The sequence below is a fragment of the Alternaria conjuncta genome, assembly GCF_024043145.1.
Source record: "Alternaria conjuncta strain BMP 0040 chromosome Unknown scaffold_3, whole genome shotgun sequence".
NCBI classification, from domain to species: domain Eukaryota; kingdom Fungi; phylum Ascomycota; class Dothideomycetes; order Pleosporales; family Pleosporaceae; genus Alternaria; species Alternaria conjuncta.
In genome coordinates this window covers 1,230,680-1,246,103 of record NW_026250092.1, presented here as the reverse complement: position 1 = coordinate 1,246,103, position 15,424 = coordinate 1,230,680, and the positions used below count along the sequence as shown (strand labels likewise).

The 15,424-nt window shown below is 53.2% G+C and overlaps 4 protein-coding genes and 1 non-coding gene across 5 annotated transcripts; 2 read left to right on the top strand and 3 right to left on the bottom strand.

Moving 5' to 3' along the window:
* Positions 1-663: 663 nt before the first annotated feature.
* Positions 664-3,492, bottom strand: J4E85_002394 (uncharacterized protein; the record flags this gene model as incomplete). Its single annotated transcript, XM_051466672.1, has 5 exons — positions 664-1,845; positions 1,894-2,251; positions 2,303-2,583; positions 2,631-2,947; positions 3,000-3,492. 5 exons carry the CDS (start codon positions 3,490-3,492, stop codon positions 664-666), a joined length of 2,631 nt encoding a protein of 876 aa, XP_051329527.1.
* Positions 3,493-5,292: 1,800 nt separating this feature from the next.
* On the bottom strand, positions 5,293-7,057 carry J4E85_002393 (uncharacterized protein; the record flags this gene model as incomplete). The annotated part of the gene is made up of 4 exons (XM_051466671.1): positions 5,293-5,382; positions 5,614-6,157; positions 6,203-6,714; positions 6,767-7,057. The coding sequence occupies 4 exons, from the start codon at positions 7,055-7,057 to the stop codon at positions 5,293-5,295; spliced, it is 1,437 nt and encodes a 478-aa protein (XP_051329526.1).
* An 848-nt stretch (positions 7,058-7,905) lies between these two features.
* On the top strand, positions 7,906-9,950 carry J4E85_002392 (uncharacterized protein; the record flags this gene model as incomplete). The annotated part of the gene is made up of 4 exons (XM_051466670.1): positions 7,906-7,977; positions 8,041-8,362; positions 8,412-8,640; positions 8,687-9,950. 4 exons carry the CDS (start codon positions 7,906-7,908, stop codon positions 9,948-9,950), a joined length of 1,887 nt encoding a protein of 628 aa, XP_051329525.1.
* A 739-nt stretch (positions 9,951-10,689) lies between these two features.
* J4E85_002391 lies at positions 10,690-10,779 on the bottom strand. The gene has a single exon. It is a non-coding gene; the product is annotated as a tRNA-Arg (tRNA).
* Positions 10,780-13,686: 2,907 nt separating this feature from the next.
* On the top strand, positions 13,687-14,106 carry J4E85_002390 (uncharacterized protein; the record flags this gene model as incomplete). The annotated part of the gene is made up of 1 exon (XM_051466669.1): positions 13,687-14,106. One exon carries the CDS (start codon positions 13,687-13,689, stop codon positions 14,104-14,106), a length of 420 nt encoding a protein of 139 aa, XP_051329524.1.
* Between the last annotated feature and the right edge of the window lie 1,318 nt (positions 14,107-15,424).

The following is a 15,424-nucleotide window of genomic DNA, read 5'->3' as shown; positions in this document are numbered from 1 at the left end:
GTATGCCTCCGATCGCGAAACCCTTGCATCGCTTCCCCACTCCCAAGCAAGGGCCAAATGGAAAATGGAAAGCTGACGCTCGAATGGGCTGAGGCTGACAACCCCCCGCATATTTCTCCACGTGCGAACCATGTGGGTTGTGCAGTGGGCTAGCTGGGGTGCGGGGTGTGTATGTAGGGGTGTAGGTAAGGGTTGTGTCGTGGTAGTGGGAGGGTGTGTGGCTGGAGACGCACGCGAGGGGAGAGGTAGGACTTCCTTTCATCCGGCGCGAGGTGCATGCTGGGGTGCGGGATCTGCCGATAATCGTAGGTTTGGGGAGACGGTTATGTACGAAGAACGAGCTTTGAAGCTCAGGGCGATGTGAAGCGACCTTACGAAACGAATGAAGGCAGTGAGTTGTAAATGTTGAATTAAATTAACCAAGAAGACTATGTACGAAGATTTTCATTGGGGAAAAAAGAAAGTAGCTCGTCCCTCCATCCCAATTCCCATCGCGGCTCTCTTTCGCTCAGGCCAGAAGCGTGGTATCTCAAAAGCAGCAAAAGCTCAACCAGACCCGTGTTACCAACAGGTGAAGAACCCTCAACCCTATGCGCCAGACACCCATTCTCCATTTATACAACCCATCATAATCATCGTGATGTCGTCGACTTTGTCCCCGCTTTACAACCCACAATAAGTAGCATCCAAGCCCGTCAAACCCGTCGTGCTATCATAGTCACCCGGAATCATGATACCAGGATATAATCTATCGCTACCAGGCGTAGACCCATAATCACAAGCCCCAGTGCTGAATTCCTCACCACTAGTCAGACTCTCATCGCTGAAGCTGAGTACGCTTTGAGGCGGTGGGGCTTCAGAGCTGTAGGCGCTCCAGTTCCAGACGTTTGGCGACCATGTCACGTTACTGTTGTCTGTGTTGGCGGATTGCGGGGCTACGTCGACGAGGGCGTCGGCTGGGGGCCCGCCGTAGATTGTGTCGTAGATGTTTGTTTGGCCGTTGTCTAGGGAGGAGAGGAGACGCTCCCAGTCGGAGGTTGAGACTTCGGTTTTGATGCCTTGGTTATTTTGGAGGGCGTAGCTGGCGAGTGGGTCGTTGGCGAAGGAGAGGTAGTCGATGTTGCGTTGCTGTTGCTGCTGCTGGGGTGTTGGCTGACTTGGGCGACGCTTGTTTGGCATCGAGAAGGATGCGCGATGTGACAGTGGGCTCAAGGTCGGTTCTGAACGAGCGATAGGAGGCTCTGATCGAATGGACGACAAGCTTGTCAGCGAAGGATTAGCATGCGCACCCACGCTGGGCGAGAGGGCAGGCAAAGTCGCGCGACGAGGCTCTTGGTCTTGTCGGGCATTCTTCATCATGCTCGGTGAGAAGCGAGCTGCAAGAGCCTTAAGCGACTTTTGGGTCGCACGGAAGGTATCCAGAGGCGCTCCCATGTGGCCCTCTGAGTTGTGTCGTGACAGAGGTGGGGCTGGCATTTGCTCCACCTGAGGAACAGCCACGATACCGCAGCCCACGCGACGGAACTCGGCATAGCCAGCAGCATTTCCACGCTCGAGCATGTCCATCACGGAGCATACCAGGCGGTTGCTGTCCTTGATCAACTTGCCCTCGCGAGCTAGCGTCAAGGTCTGGAAGAGCAGGCCGAAGCCGGCTTGGACGAGAACCTCATTGCGATTGAGGCAGAACGAGAAGCTAAGCTTGCGCTCGTCTAGGAGTTCGACGATTTGCACAATGTGCTTGCAGGCATCGCCAACGGCTACAACGGCCGACGAGCCCTTGTCGCCAAGATTAGCAACAACGGCTGGGCGGTATACAAGCGCCCTAATGTGGTGGTAGACGAGAGACTAGGCTTGTCAGCATTCGGTAGATGCAGCAGGAATTAAGAGACATACCAAAACAGGTGATCTGCTGCTGGTGACGTTGGTGCTTGGCTTATCTTGCGCAAACGTCAGCTTGAGGTGAGGCGCAAGGTTAGTCTGCCAGTCTTCCAGCTCGTCGGAGAGCGACGCAATAGTGCGGAACGAGATGTCATGTGATGCCGATCCGGGGTAGAGCTCCGTCAGGACCTTGGACAGGATGCGCGACAGGCGGAACAGAGCCAGTGCGCTGGAAAGTTTGGTGTACTCGCCGGGCAGGGTCGGCAGGAACCCCTTCTCGGTGACGTATTCGTCATCGGCATCTACCGGATACTCGCAGTGCACATCTTCCTCTCGGATCAGCTTCGGTAGTCCGAGGTGTGCAGCGGAGAGACTAGAAGCGGTCAGTAAGTGTAACGGCGGGGTTCGGCCGAAGGCTACTTACCAGTCGACTGTGTACAGCGACCAGAACAGCTTCTTGCGCGTTTCGCTCGTCAGTGCATCGAGTGCGAAGCGCTTCTGGGATTGATGTAAGCCAAGACGTTGCGACAGGCCGACAGCCAAGCCCTTGTACTTGAGCACCCGCGAGTAATCAGCCCTCAGCAGGCAGAAGATCTGGGCAAGGACAAGGCACTGCAGCGTTGCGACGTCATTGTCCATCAGGAAGCTCTCGACAGCGCTCTGCCACTGAGCCTCGAATGACTCTACATCTTGACCGTCGCGTGGCTGGACAAGTTAGCATTCTGCTAGACGCGATTGCGAGGTTTACATACGTCGCTTGACAGCGCGGCAATGCCAAAGACCAAGTTGAGTTGTGCAATCGACTTCTTGTCGCTCATGGTATCCGGGCTAGCCACATACTGCTCGTACAGTGACAAGAAGGTCGGGCGATGGAGAATCGGGAATAAAGGAGCCCATTCTTGGAAGAAGATGTTGATCATCTGATCTGAGACCAGACGAGGAGGGGCTTTGAATGAAACGATGCGCTTGGGATGAGTCGCAGTCGGTCTTGCTCCAGCACCGAAGAAGGCGCTCGAGTTGATGTCGGTGGAAAGTCGGCCTGTCTCTTGTGCTTTCTGCTTGAACGCCTCTGTGAAGTGTTAGACGCGCTGCATCTCGTTCTGCCAGTACGTGAATCTTACCAACAAGGGTTCGTCCACTCGAGCTGCCCACGAAGTACGAATCTTTGTTCAGGTCGTCGAGCAGAAGCGGTGCCTGCTGCACCTTGAACGTCTCTTCCTTCTCTTGTGATTCTTCTCGCACATCGGAAGACCCCGGAGAGTGTATGGATGGTCGTCTAGCAGTCGAAAACGCTGCTGGAGAACGCGCATGCATGCGTGATAGCATGTCAATCTTTTCGTCTTTCTCATCAAGGAGATCCTTCAGGTCGCGAACCTCTGCCTCGAGTATGCGTACGCGTTCTTCCAGCGATTCCGTGTATCCTCTGGGAAATGCGCGTCGACTGAGCTTGTCGCTCGTCTTGCACTCGAATCCGACATTGGTGCATTGCGTGCAGCTGGGGCGGATGCCGTCGCATCGTATCTTCTTGGAGCGACATCGGTCGCAGGCTTGGGCGATGCGGCTCTGGCAGGCGGAGCCGACTTTGATCACTTTCATAGGGAGTATTCCGGGCATTTTGGCGTCGTTCGTTACGCGTCGTCGGTGGTGTCAGGTGGTATCCGTCCAAGGCCCAATGGGCGATCACTGATAGGTCGTGTCACGTTCTGTCATCCGCTGCCCCGGTACTCGAGTATCGTCCGTGTGTCGTAGTTGAATTTTGAGTATGAGGTCGCCAGGCGTATCAGAACTTGAATGCACAAGAACAGAGTAAAAGCAGTCAGGGCGAGTGCGCAAGTCAGACGGGCGAGGAGGGTTGGCGGAAGAATCGGGGACGGGCTGGCAGATGTAAGCTGCCACCTGCCACCCTGGCTTAGTCTTTCTCTGGGGAATTTGTGGGCGGCTGCGGGGCGACAGGCGCCATCCCACAAGGGATAGCACGAGCAGCACATCTTTCGCCGATACTTTCTCGTCCACGCCTGTTCACTAAACCTTAAAGCTGGCTTCGCTGCGATCAGCGCGCGGGACTCGTCTGCTTGTCAGAATTACGACGGCCTTTCTCGGCACTCCTCACCAGCCTCTCACAACGGTGACTAGAGCTTTCTGCGGGGTGGTGGCTTCGACGACGGTGAACACCCACGCTCAGATCATGCGAGGACGTCGGCCCGATTGCTGTGATTGAGCCACCCATCACTCCCTCAATTGCAACCTGCTCTAGCCCTGTGCAGCGTCCGAAATATCGCGCCCTTCTTAACCGGATGGGTATCGTCTACAAGGGCTGCTAGCAGACAGCCATTCGCTAATAGCCGCAATATTGGCTGCCCGTGTGACTCCGACTCATCAGCGCACTCTATGTGTCACATTCTAGAAGACAAAAGGATCATCGTCCCTGTCGACACGGAACGCGCAACCTGTATACTCTGTCATTACAGGCTTAAAAGGCGGTTGTATCGACCAGGGACGGATGATGAGAGTGCACTGAGTGGGCGGCGCGGCACGCCGCTTATCTCGACTAAGCCACATTGCGACCTGCAAATCAATTCTCCTAGACGGGATCAATGGCATCCTCGCGTGTCTATGATGGCTATTTAGCCGGACCCTGCGTGTAAGGCTGAAAAAGCAACTGTTGGTTGTCTCAATTATTAGACAGTGGCTGTTCGGCAGGGCAGCCATATGAGCCGTCCGTGCCACATTGTTCGTATAGAACATGACAAGAGTGTTGTTGTTGGTGAAGGGATATAAGTATCTAACCTGGCATGACCAACTATAGCAATGACTCCTGTTGAAAGCGACATGTGCTCTGGTAGTAAGACTGTTGCCAGAGCTATACACACCAAACATCGACTAGCGACCGTTACTACACAACAGCATTCGCCTGACTATAAGTATCTCACTACGCAGAAGCTGGACTGGTGCCGTCCTGCTCAGAGTTCACCCCTAGTCATATTCTACGCCTCCTGATATTTCTATGCCTCAGCGTCATCTGGATACCGTTCTTACAACGTAGTATGGATAGCCTTAAGACAGTGCCGTTCCCGTAGCAAGTCAGATCAGGCCATCAATGACGACTTGAACCACCCACCCACTCACGTGGATAGCCATCGAAAGAAGAATTGGTTGCCTTATTCTTCGTAATTAGTAACCATTCATTCTTTCCTTTCCGTGGTGGACTGTCATTTGCGAAAAACTCGAGTTAATCTATCAGTTGCTTTGAGGTATACCAAGGTATCAAAAAGTGTGGGATGCATGGTGGAGAGCCGATGCTTCTATTGAAGTTCTACCGTAAACGTACTGCTACCCATGTTGCAGTAAATGCAGGGCGCGTGGGGCTCCACCACGTTATATGAGCTCGTCTATCTGGAGTGGGGTCTTGGGTCATCAGGAGAAATCTTCTTCTTCTTCGTCCTTTCCTCCCTCGTCCAAGCCTAGATAATGGATGACTGCCTCTGTGTCGAGGAGTTTGGCTTTCTGTTTGTCGTCAGTGCGGTTCCGGCGAGAAGTTGCAGGAATGATAATTTGGTAGTTTAGCAGCCTGACAGTCTGGGCTTTTAAGCGCATGCAACCAAATTTGGTGCGACGCCACACCAGACAAACTGTCGTCAAAGGACATGATGCGGCACATGCCCTTTGGCGGTGTAAAGTCCGAAACATACTATGATGGAGCTCGCACTGCGGGGTATAGAGAGAAATTGGTCTTACCTGGCTGTCAAGAGTAGCAGCTGCACGCTTGAGCAAGTCTAGCTCCAGACTTCGGAGGCGCTCCGCAAGTCGCCACGGCATGTCCCGCATTGTACCCGTTCGTTTGGCACCCTCTGCTTCCGTGAGCAGCTCAATCTGCGCATCAACGCGATTTTGTAGGAGAACCGTGGCACGCAGCTGGAAGACGTCCCATAATGGGTCTTGTTCAAGATTTTCTCGGAGCTTCACGGTATCGAGTTCCTGCTCTTTCCAGAAAGATTGGACTTCTCTCTTGCCATCGGTGGTTTGTCTGACCTTGAAGTCTAGACCATCTTCTTCGTTGACTACGACGAGCCATATGAAGTCACTTTCCCAATCTATGGTACCGTCTTTCTCAAAGATGCGGAAGCCCGGTGCGACCTTGGACACGTAGATCTTCGCAGGTCTGAGGGGGTCGTCGTCTGGGATATCGAGGTCTAGAAAGACGACCTTTGCAGACGTCATGGCATCCTCGAGGAATCCGTACGAAAAGATGTTTTCGCATGCGCCTTTGTCGTCGCCATATCTATGTTTGTAAGCGAGTATCCTCCGATTCGTCATGATGACCTACGTGATCGTTATCTCATCACCAGCTTTGACTTGTTTGCCCTCTCGAAGTAGCAATAGACCATTCCCGTTACCATCAGTCTCGTACAATGCGGCCGTCGCATCACCTGACGCGTGGTTTGCCATGTCGACGCAGGGCACCATGCAGTCACCAGTACCTGGGAACTCCAGAGCTCTAGATCTGTACATGGCATCGACGCACATCCAGTCGTCGAAAGTCAGCATACCATTATGTTCATCCCACCAGTACTTTTTACACCAGCCGATAGACTCTGTAGCAGTCCGTAAGTTTTCGAATTCGCGCAACAAGCTGTTGAGCTTTGCGCTGACTGCAGGTTTGAGCGTGGTTCCAACGAGAAGCTCCTGTTCTTCCTCGCTCCAGAAAGTGGGTAGCAACTCATCTGGAAGGAACTTGACGTATTCCGTAAGAGGATTGAGCACGCCAACATCCTTTGTATCGGGGCAGCAGATGGTTGCTTGAAGGAGTAGAAAAGTAAGAACGGCACCTCTTGTTGTCTGTTTCATGTCAGTGGCGGGCACATTTGCATTTCTTCTGGAATTGCCACACCCTTCCAAAATCTCCAAGAGCTTCGAGAAGTTCGCGTAGATGATGATCGGACTTTGCGATAAGTTCAATATTCTGACGAGAAATGATCAATTCCTTGGGCACGACAAGCAAAGGCTCAGCTTCGCCCCCTTGAAGCTTCTCGTCAGCAATGACTGTAGACCCTCTGTCCTCATAGCCTGGCAGCGGGCCTACTTTGACGCCGTTAAACTTGACGCCATTGAATGTAGCCCAAGTGGGTAAAACATCAATGGACTCTTTGAGCCACCCCTGGGTCCTGCCTCTTCGGATCATCGTAATCTTGATGTGGTAGATGAGGCTTTACAGCGCACGGGCGCGGCCCACTGCTACTCTGCGACACACAGGTTTTGTGGGTCGCCAAGGATCCCGCCTCAAACAGCGACAACTCTGTGGAGTCTGTACGATGACAGCTGACTGTTGACAGTTGGAGTAACACAGGAGAAACAACAACGGCTCGATGGCTGCATGCGGTGAGGACGATCGCGATGCCGACGGGCTCTAGTGCGGGTCGCGCAAATTGTCCGCGATTACTGCAGCAATCGAGATGCAGGCTGCCTTTAGGAGTCCGTACACTGGACCCTGTGAGGTCATGCAGACACGACGACAGCTGCAGGTCCAAAGCCTCGAGCTGCTGGTTCCCTAAGAGACGGAAACAAACAGAGTCGTAGCCGGCGGGACAAGAGATGCTGGCAAACGAAGAGATATGTCTCAGGACACCTATAGGCAGTGCGTCATGCAAACAGCAGGGAGGGCCTCACCAGTTGTTGTGTTGTTGTGGTGCTTGGGCCAAGACGTCTAGAGTTGTTATGATGGCGTTGCGGGCATCCCGAAACCATGGAGTGGAGCTAGCGGGCGCGTCCGTGCGTCTGTAAACAACAACAACATGGAGGATGTGCTTAAACCTCCAACCATCCGCCGTCACACATCTTTACAGTTATTCCTTACTCCGACCGCAGCAGGACACGCAGACGCAGACGGCACTTCCGCCACCAGCCATACCGACGACGCATCTTCCCTTGCGCTGCGCTGCCGACATCGCTGCTCTCGTCCCAAGTCGGCATCTCGTCCACGTCCTTCCCCAGCTGTAGTCAACACCTGCGGGTCGCACCTTCTTCTTCGCAATGGCTTCACCACGCGATCGAGTGGCCAAGATGTCGCGCGCATCCACCACCAGCTATGGTCAGGTGATCGAGGTGAGCACCACAACACACACCAAAACAAAGCGATCGCGGGACCCGTTCTGATCGATCTCCTAGTACATCCAAGACAGACTCTACCTGGCATCCTACACAAGCCCGCCCGATGCGAACACTCCGTTCCCGTACCCCAAGCAGAGCCAATCGCCCTCCAAGCGGTCGTCGCGCGCGCAAGTAGGTCCTACTGCCGCCGGCCCCAAGGCGCACCCTCCCGTCTACTTTAGTATCGACAAGACGCTCCTGTACAATGCCTTCCACGGCGACTTTGGCCCACTGCACATTGGCCACCTCTACCGGTTCGCGGTACAGCTGCACGAAGTTCTGGGCGATCCTCTCAACGAGGACCGCGCCGTCGTCTTCTGGAGCAGCGCCGACTCGAGGAGTGAGCTACTCCACATTCCTCGCTCAATAGCACCCGTTAACATGCCTAGGTCGCGCAAACGCTGCCTGCATTCTCGCATGCTACATGGTGCTCATCCAGTCATGGCCACCTCACCTTGCTCTGGCGCCCATTGCCCAGATGGACCCGCCGTGCATGCCCTTCCGCGACGCCGGCTACAGCCAGGCCGACTATGTTCTGAACATCCAGGACGTCATCTACGGTGTATGGAAGGCCAAGGAAGAGGGCCTCTGCGGTCTCAAGGACTTCAGCCTCGAGGAGTATGTCTACCGAACCACATCAATCGATGAATACTGACAGTTTTAGGTACGAGAAGTTTGAACGCGTAGACATGGGCGACTTCAACTGGGTCACCCCCAACTTCCTCGCCTTTGCGTCTCCCCAGCAACAACCCACACACGAGATCCCGACCTCATCACCCATGTACGCGACGCTTCCCTCCAACATCGCCGAGATCCAGCGATCTGGACTTCCTGGTCCCTTCAAGAACGTGCTCTCGCACTTCTGCGCGCGCAACGTCGGACTCGTCGTACGCCTCAACTCGGAATTGTACTCCTCTTCATACTTCACCAAGCTCGGCATCCAGCACCTCAACATGATCTTCGACGACGGAACATGCCCGCCGCTGTCCCTCGTACGCAAGTTCGTCAACCTCGCCCACGAGATGATCACAGTGCAGAAGCGCGGCATCGCAGTCCACTGCAAGGCTGGACTGGGACGAACTGGCTGCTTGATCGGCGCGTACCTGATCTACAAGCACGGCTTCACCGCCAACGAGATCATCGCATACATGCGCTTCATGCGCCCGGGCATGGTCGTTGGCCCCCAACAGCACTGGCTGCACCTGAACCAGGGTACTTTCCGAGAGTGGTGGTACGAGGACCAGTTCAAGGCAAAGTACGCGCAGACCGTGCCATCGACACCTACCAAGTCACCGCACAAGCAGCGCCTCGCTAGCAACGGGCAAACCTTCACACCGCCCAACGGATCGTCCAAGCGCGCCGCGCTCGGCGAGATCGAGTCGAACGAGCGAAGCAACTCGGGCCACATTGGCGTGTTGGAGGACAACCTGCCTGCGCCGACACCTGGACAACCGCGAAAGACTAGCAAACTTTACGGCAACGGCTCGCGGTCACCACAGCGCATCGACGAGAACGAGCCCTTCACGAGGTCGCACACAGAGGTCAGAGCGGACATTACACGCTTCGATGGCGAGTCAGACGAGGAGTTCCACTTGCGCCAGATTGCGCGACGCACATCATCGCGCTCTCCTCAGCGCTCGCCGACCCTCAAGGACAAGCAGCGCCGAGCTTTCAGCACCACGTCCGTCGTCCAAACGTCAGTAACCCACACCTCCTTCGGCTTCGGTGAGGAGAGCGATCTCGAGAACACTGCGCCAGCCGGCATACGGCCAAAGACACCAAAGGAGAAGAGCGGCAGTGGCAGCATCAACATGGGCAAGATCCGATCAAGTCCCTCGCGCCGAAGCACCGACGGCAAGTCTGCTGTACGGAAAACCAGCGGTCGTGTTGGAAGCATGGGCAACGCCATCTCCCGCCCAAAGTCATGAGCATCGTCACTGGATTTTGCGTTTCTGATCCCGCATCTTCATTCCGGGAGTTCTAGCACGGCGTCTTGGGACACGACCTTCATCGTCACTTCGTTTCTCGTCTCAGTCAATTCTTCGTCGAACAGCATGCCATCGGGCTTGACGCTACACATGTCGTCTGCGGGCGGGCGTTTTTGGATCACTACAAAGAGTGCATAACGGAGTTGGGTCATCATTCTGGGAGTTTACTGGGGGCGCATGGTGTGCTAATGTCTCTTTCTACTGTCTCATTACCCAGTCACTTGTTGCTGCATCTTTACTTTAGTCTTGTCCCTTTTCGCGGTAATCTGGCTGCGGATATGTTCATGACGTGTATGAGTTGATGACTACTTCTAATTGTCCAAAAACAATGGCATGTTCTTCTCTATCACACTTGACATGTCTGATGAATTGTGACTGTGACTTTTTCTTTGCACTACTGAAGAACGATCTATTCTCAAATTTGGTTGACGAAAGATTGTGCTGCATACAAGTATCTATCCAACCCTACGGATATGTTACCCCGATATCAATCATGATAATACATCCAACGGTCGTAGACGTTAGCTTTGCTATTTCTACGGAGCCCTTGTATACATAGTTGGTGGTGGCGTATAGGTGATAGATCTCTAACCAAAAAAAAAAAGAACGTTGCATCTCGCCATCAAACCAGCAAATATATCGTTCAAGTTAGTGTACACCACTAATCGTGAGCGACATACGATCAGCACGGGACTCGAACCCGCAACCTTGGCCTTGGGATATCTGTAGTAGATAGGAGGGCCACGCGCTACCATTGCGCCAACCGACCGGTTGCCATGAAGAGTTCTTGTGGTGGGAGAGGTCTATGTAGCTGTTGAGCAACGAGACGAGTCCACGTGTCCCTGACCTCATGATCTATTTCTGGATTGTAGCAGCCTGGGCTGCTTGGATGTCCGTTGTGCTATAGCGGTGAAGTTTTTGCTGGACGATGTGGAGGGAGGTATGTAGGTGTGGGGATGGTTTGGCCGAGGTTTGTAGAACAGAGCCGAGATGCATATACAGTATATCCTAATTGAGCCCCTGAATGTGATCTATCTGATTCCAATTGTCGCAAATGGGCACATATGCGACAGAACTCGGATTGAATGAGGAGGTTGTTCGTTGACTTGCACGTACGCCTAGATAAGATTAGACAGGCGATGACGCGATCGACAATTTTTGGTCAACCTAAACCACTTGCAGCCAGGACAGTAAACAATCATGTAATACCAATTCCCTTACCCACACAACCTACCCATATAACAAGTACAAATAGTTACCGCCGTGCAGTTGAATTTTTAGAGTAATTTGTTGTGGATAATTATTGCTGCTGCCCGGCAAGCTTCGGCGACTTCCGTTCTGTGCACACAAGAACTTTGGAAATAGCAGCCAGGAAAGAATCGCGACCCCAAGAAGTAACTGAGTATCAACGACCATGGTATGCAGCCAAGGGTTTTCGCTTAGTCTGGACTAAGATGTCTCTCGAATACGTGGCTGACAGGGCTGGCTGCTGGTGTAGGTGCACGCCGACGCGTCCGATTTTGCCGATGGAATGAGTAAGAAGGAGGTTTATGAGCAGGTGCTTGAGCAGGCGAGGTCGCTTTTTGATGGGCAGAGGAATTGGGTAAGTGAAGTCAAAGTCTCAAGGTTGAGGAGGATGAATAGGATTGCTAATATTGTATAGGTCTGGTGAGCTCCTACCCTTCCCAAACTTGTGACAAATATCCGTTCCTGACCAAGATTCTTTTCACCAAACAGCAATTTCTCTAACACAGCATCCCTCCTCTGGCACGCCTACCACTCGCTACCCTCTCCCTCCTCCTCCGTCAACTGGGCAGGTTTCTACTTCACTTCACCAACGAATGCGTCGCAACTCCTGCTCGGTCCTTTCCAAGGCCAAGTAGCGTGCCAAACCATCAACTTCGGGCGCGGTGTATGCGGAACTGCAGCGAAAGAAGCAAAGACGCAGTTGGTAGCAGATGTAGAGACATTTCCGGGGCATATTGCGTGTGATGGGAGGAGTAGGAGTGAGATTGTTGTTCCGGTTGTGCAGGGTGGGAAGGTATGTTCTCTTCTAGCCATCGTGCTATTAGGAACATCGGTTTGCTAATGTAGATACAGGTTGTAGCGATTATCGATATAGATTGTGCGGAACTGAATGGATTTGACGCGGAGGATCAGGCGGCTTTAGAGGAGTTGGCAGAGCTGTTGGCACAGTCTTGCGATTTTTGAAATAAGAGCATGGGTATGATAGGGGAATTGTCAAGATAGGGTAGAAAGAGATAAAATGGACAGGGTAGAGGGATTGGTAGAATCGTGCACTACTGCATATCGGAACTGTAATTACACTAAACGCGTTGAAGCAAATACAACGGGTTGATGCGCCTTGGTGGAACACGGACGCGGCGGCGATTTCTGAAGATACGCTCAATGGACCACGTTGAAAGGCCCGGACGCTGTGTATACTTGCCATCCACATATCCCTCGCTTCTTTATCAGGTTCTTAATAGATGCCAGTCCCGTGTCAATGGACCGTGGCCATCTCCTCTCTGCATGAAAGTTTCCCCTTTCCTGCCATGTATGAAGAAGCCTCATCCAATATTTGACGCCCGCGTGCGGTACTAGCAAATTATATCTTCATAAGGGCCATATCACGTCAGTGGTACCCTTCATCCATCTCGCATCCCATTTCAGACACCCATCTTCCTTGGACATCCCTGAAAATTTCTCCCATCTCCTTTTGTGTGGGATCCATATCTGGTCGGGTCGATTGCGGGATTTTACAAAAGACTACGCCCGACCCGCGTATACTGGAGTTGGGTCTCCACACCCAGCGAAACTTTCCGTCGCAACAGATGTTGTTCATGTTCATGCCTGCACCCTTGTGCAACACGAAAGGGCTTATCCGTCCACTGAAGAGGAGTACCCATCTTTTGGGTCTTGGTAGTGACCCAGTCATCTCGGCATAGCTTGCCATCGCATCGGCTAATTTCGTTGTCGCATGAATATATGGATGCGTTCGAAAGAGCTCGTAGGTGTTGGGCTCGTTGTGCAGGTGGATAGTGAGTGTGTCGAACCAGAACTCTCTAAATTCAAGAAGTGGGTCGCGGCGGAGATAGAGCATATATGTATTTAACGTATGCCAGCAAATAGTTAGGTTGCGCCAGCCGCAGAAAGAGTCAGGTGGAGTGTACACCATCTCCATTCCAGTGCTTTGGCGTGCATGATCAGCTATGTCGGCAATAGCAGTAGCCATACGTTTGCAAATCTCTGGTTCGAGCTCATGTTGTATGGCCTTGCAGCTGCAGAGAAGGCCGGTAAACTGTGATGGTGGACTATCGGATTTTAAAGGGATGATAGGTACAAGTTCGTCGTAGATACGCAAGCGCAATTCGCAAGGGAGCCTCAACAGAGGGCTGTCCTGGACCACGCTATCTTCCATGGCGCGTCGGAAATTTTGGAGGCAGGAAAGCAGATCTCGAGACTACATCAAGATGAGAACATGCAGAGTTGGTGATCTGACGTCGAGGTGGCCTCCAGGGTGTCCAGGTCTTTCCTAGGTTGACGCGGAAGTAACTCTGTCGATGTTGACGATGGCTCAGCCCCACTTTTACGATATCACGTGCGGACCCGTTATTCGATCTCGCGCTCAGCCATCCAAAGCTGCCCGCTCTCCATACACCGGCGCAACACCAACATGCCGTCCTCGGACTACACGGCGGCCACAGGCGGCGCGCTGAAACTCAAAGGTGGCGGCGGCGTCGACAAAAAGAAGAAAAAGAAGAAGCCAAAGACCACCGAGTCCACAAAACCCGCTGAAGACACGTCCACCAGCGTCGCGAAACGACCAACGACCGACGATGACGCGCGCAAATCACCTTCAGGCACACCTGGCCGCTCGATGTCACCCGAATCTGCAGAGCGATCTATACGCGAGGGCGGCGGCAGGCAGAAGACAGAGGCGGAAAGGCGGCATGACGAGATGCGAAGGAAGAGAATGGAGGAGAGACTGAAGAAGGAGGGAGTAAAGACACACAAGGAGAAGGTGGAGGAACTCAACAAGTACCTGAGCGGACTGAGCGAGCACCACGACATGCCCAAGATCGGACCTGGCTAACGCGCTTGGGTGGTGGCCGGCTGCGACACTACGGCGGATCTCTGCTGCACACGAAGGCATCTCAAAGACTACTCACGACGATGCGACGAATATCCGACAGATCAAAACAACGAACTACTCCGAGAACGACATGCCTTCATCTGCTATGCGTGGGGATGGGCCATAGGGAATGTCTGTGACTCTGTACCCGGCACAAGGACATTGTCTGGAGAATGGATGGATACCTTGTCGACGGTTTTTGATACTGTGTGTATAAATGTCATGGAATTGTACACCCACAATCTGATACTTGTAACAGTCATCTGAACCCTCAAAAAGAGCAACGAATTGCAGACTTGTACTTTTGATACACGGTACAAAAGAGCATTCTCTAACCTTTGATAAGCTCGAATTCTTCGGTCTTGCGCCAGTGCGATGAATGCAGCACTTCATCCAAGGAATAAACTGAATCCCGGGGCCTACGTTGAAGTTGGGCTCACTACTTTCCAAGCTTTCAGACTGATGTAAGCTGCAGACCTGTTCGGCTTTTCTTTGTGTGAGGTGGCAGCGGCTCCTCAATTTAACTAGTCAAGTCTGCAAGCATAAGCCAGGTACCGGTGGCTTTAACTGGGCGCATGCTGACCGCGTCTACGCGCTTGAAACATTTCAGAGACCATCTCCATTGGATGTTGTGATCCGCTGTCAGCCTTATCGGTGCACAAAGCCTTATGAGGACACAACTCTTAGGCTCTCGAGATGGTCACATGTGCAAGTTTCACGCCTCGAGTACACCCACCTGCCCAAAAGACATTCAAAAGACCGCATGGGATGACGCTCGGGTCAGCTCAGAGCACTCCGGTCTTCGTGCTTCCAACTCGGTGCATATCATTGGAGGAACGAGAGTCTTGTGCCATCAGTCGGAACCAGTATACGAATCGCCACGGTTATCTGCAGGCTGACGACTCCAATCAAACCCTTGCACGCAGTCTGGCGACACATCTGGCCGAGTAGATTGCGCAAATTGTCTGTGCAGTGACCGCATCAGCGCGGGAGGGGCGGGGGCGTTCTCGCACAGAACGCACGTCTTGTTCCCGCCATTCGTGGAAGCGCATCGCGAAAGTCGTGGTCCAGAGCCATCTCGCGCTTCTCATCCCACTGGAGTCGAGACGGAATGCGCGAACGCGTAGTGACAGCGATACCACCGCAGTAGGTCCGCGCGCTAGAATGTGTTCTAGAAAGGCGTGCAATTCGCACGACTCCCGATGCATCACCCCTAGTAAGCCCACGATAGTGGAAACTGTTCTGATGGGTTGTAGCTTGGATCCACCTGCCGAGAATG